This window comes from Hibiscus syriacus, unplaced genomic scaffold (assembly GCF_006381635.1).
Source record: "Hibiscus syriacus cultivar Baekdansim isolate YM2019G1 unplaced genomic scaffold, ASM638163v2 tig00110984_pilon, whole genome shotgun sequence".
NCBI classification, from domain to species: domain Eukaryota; kingdom Viridiplantae; phylum Streptophyta; class Magnoliopsida; order Malvales; family Malvaceae; genus Hibiscus; species Hibiscus syriacus.
This window is the reverse complement of record NW_024062938.1, coordinates 739626-749156: the sequence shown is the minus strand read 5'-3', so window position 1 is coordinate 749156 and position 9531 is coordinate 739626. Positions and strand designations below refer to the sequence as shown.

The following is a 9531-nucleotide window of genomic DNA, read 5'->3' as shown; positions in this document are numbered from 1 at the left end:
GTATAAACCGAGAGTATTTGTAATAATTATGTTGAAAATTGTAATCCATAGAGGCTTGTAATAAACCTCTCATGATTCATGTTCCATAGATAACAATAGAACAGCGAGAATCCCCATCTTAGTGACTGAATAATATGAAAATTGCTTACAAATATTAATCAGTATTGCATACAAATTGAAGCATATCACAATAACAAATTCTAATTGGACACTAACTACATAAGACTCCACAAACTCTTATCCAAGCATATAATAGTCGAGTCGAACCCCAAGTTCGATTTAACTTAAATTTATGTTCGAATCTCGTCATTTAACATTTTTGTCCCTTTTTCTTCGAAGAACAAACTCAATACAAAACAAAAACCCAGTTCAATTAAAGAGGAAACTACAAGATACGCTAAACCCTAGAATCTAATTCCATGATGGTGCTGAGGTTCATTGGATGCATGTACTTGGTGGAACCAGTCATGATATGTTGAACAATCAGCCTATTAGCCCTCTCAGAAGGATGGAAAGGATCCCAAAATGCGTAAATGTCTCGGTTCGGGCATAGGTTTGATGCTACCGTACATAGTCCGATTCCATTGTAAGCCCCTTGTCCACAGCAGGCTACCTTTGATGTAACGAAACCTAGCCAAAACATATTATGCACAAGATTAGTATGTGTATTAAACCATTGCCAATACATAAGTTACTTGGATGCAAGTCTGAGCAGGGATGGATCGAAAGAGTGTTGGAAAGTATGGTCGTACTTTTAGAAATTTTAAATTCTTACGTCGTTTAGATATTTTCTATAGACAATATAATTTCAAACCCCTAAATTTTGTAATTTTGTACTCCTAATATGAAATATTTCGTTTGGCCCGGGTCTGAGTATCGAGATACGGGTGCCTCTCTTCTAATTTCTTTTCTGTATATTTGAAGGGTTTGTTTTAAGAGAACCCCTTGGCTTCTCAAGGTTGCAAATAGTCATTTCCATTTATAGCTTCAACAATAAATTTAGGGTCCTTTGTTTTTATCATTTCCCAACAAACATCTATCCATCTTTTGTATCTACCAAATCTTGTCTCAAAGCTTTTAGAGTTTGGTGAAGTTTGTGGATTTCCACAGTTACGATAAACGTAAGGCAATCGAAAACGCGACCGCAAGTGCAGTTTAAATCCATGATCCGGATATGTTAGAAAAAAATGAAAAGCTAAAGAAGAAACCGTACCGAATTCTAGAGGGTTACCGATCCAATCCATGTGCATTTCGTTTGCATTAACGGTAATGAAAACAGTTGATCCAAGCTCATTGTTGACTTGGTTGAGCATTTGAACGAGCTGTGGGTTGAACAAGGCTGCGGCTCGTTGCAGCTCAACCGCACATTCACCGGCTCTGCTGTGTTGAGCCAGTTCGGCTGGGACGCACCCAACGGTCCAGTTCCGGTCACCAAAACCCTTCTTGCCCCCAACTCATGTAGCCTCTGCAAAGTCAAATCTATTATATTAGGTTTCGTACTCATGTCTCCTAAATAGTTATAGTTACGAGGGTATGACCTTTAAATGATTATTCAAATATATCAAGGGTCTTAGTGGCAAGAAAAATTATTTTTCTTAAAAGTTTTAGGTTCGAATCACTACAATTGTAAAGATATGTACTATCAATAGATTTTAAAAGGTTTTTGTTTGATTGATTTGTATACTATATAATATTTAATAAATATAAAATTTTGATATTAAAATCTATAATCTATAATCTATATCCACAAGGTAGTGACGAAACACAATAAAGATTAATGGGGCTACGAACTCTGAAATCTTGAGAAATTATAATTTAGGTTTCTTAAAATTTAGAGTATTTAATTTAAATCCTACAAAATTTTTAGAAATTCATATTAATTTTTAATATTTTTGAATATTCTTAATTATATCCCTCTCATAATTTTAAAACTTCTCATTAAGTCTTTCAATTTTTTTTAAATTTTAGTTAGATCACAATTTTTTGAAAAATATAAACTGAAATTTTCAAAATTTTAATTTAAACCTCTAAATTTTTTAAAGTTTAAAGTTATAAATTTTAGGGTTGCTAATGAATGGTTGCTAGTTTCTAGACATTAAGGGTCCATTTGGTTCAAAAAAAATATAGATTATTTTTATTTTTATTTTCTAAGAAAATAAAAAACATTAAAGAAAACATATTTGGTGGTAAAATTAGAAAATGAATTTTAGAAAATGAAAACAAAAATAAGTGAAAATATAAAAATATAAAAAATATATTTCAGCATTTTTCATTAAAATTTTATTTTAGAAATTTGAAAATAAAAAATACGAAAGCTAGATTTTTAATTCAACTTACGCATGTTCTAATCATTTTGACAATAATATTTTTTGATTTAATGGTAACTAAAACCCTCAAACTTTTGAAAAAAATCAATATGATCCCTAAACTTTTTTTACACTCAATATGGTCCTTAAACTAATTTTTTTTATAATTTAATTTTTTAGCATTTTTATATTTAATATATTTAATATCTTAATAATTGTTTATATTTTAAATTTAAATAATACCTTAATTTTTTTAAAATTTAAATAAGTCTTTAAACTTTCTAAAATATTAATTAGGGCCTCAAACTTAGTAGAAAATCAATTAAATTCATGTACCACATCATTATTCATCATGCACTGCCATAACAACATAATGAACTGTCACATCAACATTGTAGATTATCATGTAAACTTTGTGAACTATCATGTAATCGTCTTGACGGTTTGATTCAATAGGTCAAAAAATTAAATAGATTTTTTTGTGTTATGAATTTTTTTATCAATTTTATTGTTTTTACATAACTCACATGTTAAATTTATGTAATAAAATTTTTAATAATTATATTTAATTATTTAATAACTATTTATTCATATATATTTTAATAAATTAGACACCAAATATATTTTCACAATTTTTATTTTTGAATTTAAGCTTTCACTTATATTAACCAACATGTTTTCTAATTTTCAAAAATATGAAAATGAAAACTATTTTCTAAAAATAAAATTAGAAAATAAAAACAGGAAATAATTTCTGGAACCAAACGTACCCTAATTCTTTATGTTGTTCATATTTTGTTCTAGTTTTTTACACTTCACGGATTTTGTAACCCACATGCCTCAAGTAAGTAAAAGCATATGTATTTGTGTATCAATGTGTCTCTCATATCTATAATTTATCCGGGCCAACTTGGCAAGTAATGTGCTTAGGGTTGTAGATAGGGGCGTTTAAATTCGGGTATTTGGTTTTGGGTAGTCGAAGTTTTGGGTACACGGGTCTTCGGATATTTGATTTTTCAGCCTGTGTCCCGACTTAGATATTGTAGATACCCAGTATCTGAGTATCCGAATTTTGCGTGTACTCGTAATTCAGTCAATCGGGTACCCCATTTTTTATAATTTTAAAATTATTATTTAAAAAAAAAACTCGTGTTATTAAAAAATATTATATTAATTATTAAACATACAACTATTGGGTGAGTGGGTTTTTTTTTAAATTTTATTAGTTTAATTTAATATATAAAATTATTAATGGTTGAATATGTAATATTATAATATATAAAAAATTAAATGTAATCGGGTATTCAGGTAATTGGATACCCGAAAAATATCAGGTCGGGTACCCGCCTGATCGGGTATTTATTTATATAGAAAAATACCTGAATTTTTTTAGTTTAAGTCGACATGTCGGATCAATCGGGTTAGGTATTTTTTAACACCCATAGTTGTAGAGAGTGCTTTAAATCTAGAGAGGGAAAGGATACAAAAATTAAAAGAATTTGAAGAAATAAATCAATCACTAGATAAATTTTAAATCGTATATTTCTTTTATATACATTTGATTTAACGTGATCCAATATAAAATAAATATGATAACTAAAAAGATAAGGAATCATTTTGAATTTATCAAAATGTGTATTCGTAATCATTAACCGACACTTTTAGCAGTTTAGTTAATTGAAACCGTCTAACTTTAACGACTCAGTTAATAAAATTGTGAAATATAATAGTTATATCAATTAATGATTACATGTTAATTTCAACACTCTTACATATAATTATTTACTTGTTATATATGTCATGTCCATATTGTCCATCATATAAATCATAAAAAATAATCATAGAAAAACTTATGTAAAACTCGTTTAATTTTATTAGATCATTCTTATTAAAATAAATATAATATTACATGATCAATAAAGTCAAGGTTGTGGGTTCAACCAGACCAGAAATGGATCCGAGAAAGAGGAATGAGAAAGTCCAAGCGCCAATGCACTAATGGAAACAATATATAAGCAAAAAGCTTATATATAGGCAACGGTGCTATCTACCCTCTCACAGTTTAAGGGTATCTTAGAGCCATTTACCATGCATAATTCGTTCGTCTTTGTTATGATTTTTGGTCTGTTATTTACATCAGAAAATGTAGGTCATCAAGCTGAGGCTGCCAGGGAATTTTTCGTGTTTGGAGATTCATTAGTCGATAATGGTAACAACAACTATCTCGCTACAACAGCTCGAGCCGATGCTTACCCCTATGGTATCGACTATCTGACTCACAGAGCTACCGGCCGGTTCTCTAATGGCCTTAACATTCCAGATCTTATAAGTACGTCCTTTCAATCATTTCTTACATGTTTTTCTATCTGTCTGAAGTAAAACATGGTTCAATCTGCTGTTTTTATAGTGTTTTTCACGTGTTATTTAGGTGAGCAGATCGGCTCAGAACCAACATTACCGTATCTTAGCCCGGAGCTCACTGGACAAAGGCTTCTTGTTGGCGCCAACTTTGCTTCTGCCGGAATCGGAATTCTCAACGACACCGGAGTTCAATTTGTAAGTCTGATTTCCTTTTACAGGGGAAATAGTGTCTGAATTGGAACCAGGCTAAACTCGGAGTCAATTTTGATTTATTTTCGGAATGTCCTAAAATAGTGCTACATTTTGTAGGTCAATATGATCAGAATCTACCAGCAATTACAGTACTTCAGGCAATATCAGGAGCGAGTGAGTGCACTTATTGGACCTCAACAAACTCAACGCCTAGTGAACCAAGCACTTGTTCTAATGACCCTTGGTGGCAATGACTTCGTAAACAACTATTACTTGGTTCCCTTCTCGGCACGATCACGGCAAATCGCACTCCCCGATTACGTCGTCTATATAATTTCCGAGTACCGGAAAATTCTAATGGTAAACTTGCCCCATCACTCAGACTCATATTTTGCTCCCCTTCCATCTTTATTGTGCTCAACTACCATTTCTAAGGGCATTGGTACAGTTTGATAAAAGAAAATGCCACAATGTGATCACAAATTAAAGTTCTAAGAATAATATATATTTTAATATCTGTAAATAGTAACGGAGACAAGTTTCATTGTTCCGGCTTTCATGGAGTCTAGAGAGAAGAGGGTGAATTACTGTTATTTTTCAAGTTTGGTTTGGTTGGTGAGGCCAACATGAATTTTGATGCTTTTTTCAGTGACTACAATTAAAGCTAAGGCTTCCTTTTCTTTCGATAATAAAAATTTTGACTTATGATACACCCAAATTTTTATGTTATGTGAATTTCTAAAATTTTAGGAGGCCATTAACATATATAATTTTATAAATGAAAACATATTATCAATAAAAAAATATGAGTTTCGTAAGGCCAGCTCCAAATTTATATTTTAGGATGTCTAGTGTGTTCCAATCAAAACCAATAAAAATATATAAATCTTTTTAAAACCATAGTGAAACCCTCCAACCAAACTCCATTATGCAGTTCCCCAGAACTGCGTCTGTAGGGCTTACCCTAAACACACAGCAAAGGGAGCCAACCTAAGGATATGCCTTGGGGCCCATGCGCCTACCCAAGGGTATCCTTAGGTCCGTAAGGCCAGCTGGATCAGGGTTGTGCCTCCATACTCCAGAATCCTATCCATATAAAATCCAGTAGAAATCAATTTTAGCCATAAATCGTAATACCTGGATCGTTATCCAGTAATATGTCATAATCATAAAAATGAAATAAACCGTATAACTGATTTCCACCTGTACACCATAAGTAGTTCCATGATTAACCCAAAGGAGTGCCTTGGGGCCTGAGAGCCTACCCAAGGATCACCTTAGGTCCGTAAGAAATTTCCAGCTTGATCAGAGTTGTATCTCCAGTCTACCCATATAATATCCCAATAAAACAGTTCCATAAGTAACCAGTATATTTCATGGTCCATAAATCAATAACATTTCATAGTTTTCGATGAAAACCATAACCAGATATCACATACCATGTTGCCATGGTTCATAAACCAGTAAATCAATAGTTTTGCTAAAACTCATTTCAAAACATATAAAACAGTCATGTAGTACACGTGGAACACACTAGAGTATCCAATTATTTTCTAGAGGTATTTTATAGTTATTAGTATGGATAAAAAGAAGCTTGTGCAATTTGATTGGATTACAAGAACAAGGTTCTATTGGAGAGGATTTATTACTAACCGATCTAATCAGACACTTAAAGTTGATACTTAGAATCCCACTATGTTTTCATGTGCATCAGGAAAGTGTTCAAGAACGCCTGGAGTAATTTGAGTTGATAAAGAAGAAATGAAGATTCAGGACATTTACCATTTATAATAATCGATCGAATTATCAAACAACTCTAGAACTGATATTTGTCGACTGCTCAATTCATTATCCTTCTATGACATTAACTCTTTAATACCAAAATGTATATACATAGATCATCTCCAGAATCATCCCTGAATATATCCTCCAATAGTCTCTATTTTATTTCCACGTTTCAACGGTATCAAGAAATGCTGACGTATTTGATTTGTGGTTCGTTACCATAATAATAATATATTATGCAAGTTCATTAGTGTTCCCAGACTCATCCAAATCACTTATTTAATCCTCAGTCATAAAGATTACTTAATTCCTTTAGCAGTCAAGTTATCTCGGCTACTTCAGAGTTTTCCAAAGTAATTCAAACATTTCTAAATTTCTAATACATATAGTACTTCTGTTCAGTTCAATATGGTCTTCGTGGTAAATTTGTCTAACGAATATCCATTTCTTAGTACCGAATGCATTGTAGAGTTGAGTTGAGCTAAGTAATTACAGAATTATCATTGAACCACACTTGAGAATACGAACACGCATTCAAGTAACATCTATATCGTTCAGGTACTAACATATCATTAAGATTGATCAACTCACTTAAGTTGTGTTCCATAACTTCTAAAGGTAGTCCAACACCTATGCTTATTTGGATTCGTTAATTAATCCAAGACATTTACTTAGTATAGGCCATAAGGGTCTTTTGGAAATTTTGGTGTTCAGTTTTATTCCATTCATTTCAGAGCTCAAAGATATCCATTCATTCCTGAGTTTGGTGATATTCATGGTTCATTTCCATTACAGGTGTATTTTGGTCATTTTACAGATCTACGGTATTTCAATCTTTTCCTTCCATCCGGTCTTATTATTTAATTTAATCTTATCATCTATTTCAGTCCCTTCAAACAATTCTGATAAAAGAGCACCCTCCGATAAATAGTTCTTCAAATATTTACTCATAACTCGGTTATTTTCGGGTCAAGTGCATTCTCAGATTTTACGAACGGAATATCATAAATTTTTCTGTACAAAGACAATATCTTAACAATTAAATTCGTACTTAATCGAGTTAAGTACAAATCCTCAAAGTACTTTCTCATTCAGGGTCAACTCAGACTATTTTACCTCTCCAGGGCATTTTCGTAATTTCTTAACCATATACTTTCGATATTAGTTCTTAACGAAAATAATTATAATTTAAAGATCCTATAGTTAATTGCTTTCCCGAACATTCTCTGATCTTGAAATGATTCCTTAACAGACTTCTAGCATCTTGCTCAAACCCTCTTGGGGTTAAAAACCGGTTATCTGCATTTCCTAAGCAAAACTAACATTTCTTATGCACATCAGTAATTTTTATCGGATCAATATGTCTTTTCAGAGTTATTAACCAACTTCTAGGGACAATTCTTGTCATATTACAATATAAGGGTATTTTCGTAATTTTTTCCAACCAGAGTATTCTCATAATTTCTCATCCGAGTACCTTTAATATTTAACCTTTGTTGATATAACATATAAGTTACAGATCCAGGGTTGATTTCTTTATCACTAATCACAAACTTGTAATTTAATTCTAATAATTCTTCAATCTCTTATATTAGTTATTCGATCCGTATTCAGTTGTAGAATTTCTACCACATCTATATCGAGTGTATAAATTATTCGACTCCACAAAAGTGACCAACATTATCTTATTCATGCATTTACCGATATCAACATATTCCATAAAGCATAAAGAGGTATTAAAGTATTATCTTGATTTTCGTGCCATACTGATCGACCATATAAATTCCATTCGAACGTCCTCGATATTGAAATCATCTTTTAATATTTCCTTGGATCCATATCAACAGAAATTACATAAAAAAAATGGAGATTAATTTTGAAAAACGGATCGAATCGGATGATAAATCAGTGAAAAATAGCTTACCGGGTTTGAATTTGGCGAAACAGACTTCAAATTCGAATTCAGGACGTCGAAAGCATAAAATATGACTTTTTGAAAATCTTGAATTTTCGGTCAAAGTCAAAGTCAATGGGTTTGACTAGTAATTTCGAGGCCTTCGGGTCCGAATTTCAAAAAATGGACTGCGGAATCGGATTTGGAACGTCGAAAAATGTCAGGATAGATATACTCGGTCAAAGTCAAAGGTCGTTTAATGCTCGGTCAAAGCCGGTCAAACTTCTGGTCAACTGTGGTCAACGCCGGTCAACGGTCAACGATCAACAGTCGGCCATTTTACACAAATATCACCCTTAAAGAAATTAATTACCAAATTATCCACATTCTGTAAATATTTACGAAACTAACACCCTAATTTTACACAAATAGCACCCAAACATAATTTAATTAAAAAATTATCACTCAGACAATGCCCACTCTCGGGGGTGGCGCGTGCTGTGCGTGAACAGTGATACGGTGTCAGAAATTTCCCGAAACAATTGCTAAAAATTATTTTTAGCGATTTTGAGACACTTACAAAGCTCGGTTCAAAATTTTGAACGGCGGAGAGCTTGATTCCGAAACGTCGAAAACTTTGACGGTCTCACCCCTTCATGCGCCGGCGATGACGGAGAACACCAATGGACTCTGAATGATGCAAGGAACACGATGGTGCGGGAGGTGTCGTAAACGGATGACTGGATCGTCGTGAATCGATGAAAAACCAACTGAAATCGAGTTATTTCCGATGATACTTCCAACTGAAATTAACGATGAACGGCGACGATTCACGATGAAAGGTTTGAGGAGTTTTGTTCTTCGGTCGACAACGAACATGATGGTGATTTCGGTTCGTCGATTGGAGGTCGGACGACGAGTAGATCGGAGTTGGAAGGAGGGTTGTTGGAGAAAGGAAAACTGGAAAATATGAGAACTTGTGCACGGGGAAGA

At 32.8% G+C, this 9531-nt stretch overlaps 1 protein-coding gene across 1 annotated transcript; it reads left to right on the top strand.

Annotated features, from left to right (window-relative positions):
- Positions 1-4357: 4357 nt before the first annotated feature.
- On the top strand, positions 4358-5312 carry LOC120148677 (GDSL esterase/lipase LTL1-like). Its single transcript, XM_039161725.1, has 3 exons — positions 4358-4635; positions 4735-4862; positions 4977-5312. The coding sequence occupies exons 1-3, from the start codon at positions 4395-4397 to the stop codon at positions 5310-5312; spliced, it is 705 nt and encodes a 234-aa protein (XP_039017656.1). The 5' UTR covers positions 4358-4394.
- Positions 5313-9531: the final 4219 nt, after the last annotated feature.

What these genes read in the sequence shown, in the direction of transcription:
- LOC120148677 (XM_039161725.1), top strand. Translation starts at nt 4,395, where the DNA reads ATGCATAATTCGTTCGTCTTTGTTATGATTTTTGGTCTGTTATTTACA. An exon ending in TAACATTCCAGATCTTATAA is followed by an intron (nt 4,636 to 4,734) that starts GTACGTCCTTTC and finishes CGTGTTATTTAG; the next exon opens with GTGAGCAGATCGGCTCAGAA. An exon ending in ACGACACCGGAGTTCAATTT is followed by an intron (nt 4,863 to 4,976) that starts GTAAGTCTGATT and finishes TACATTTTGTAG; the next exon opens with GTCAATATGATCAGAATCTA.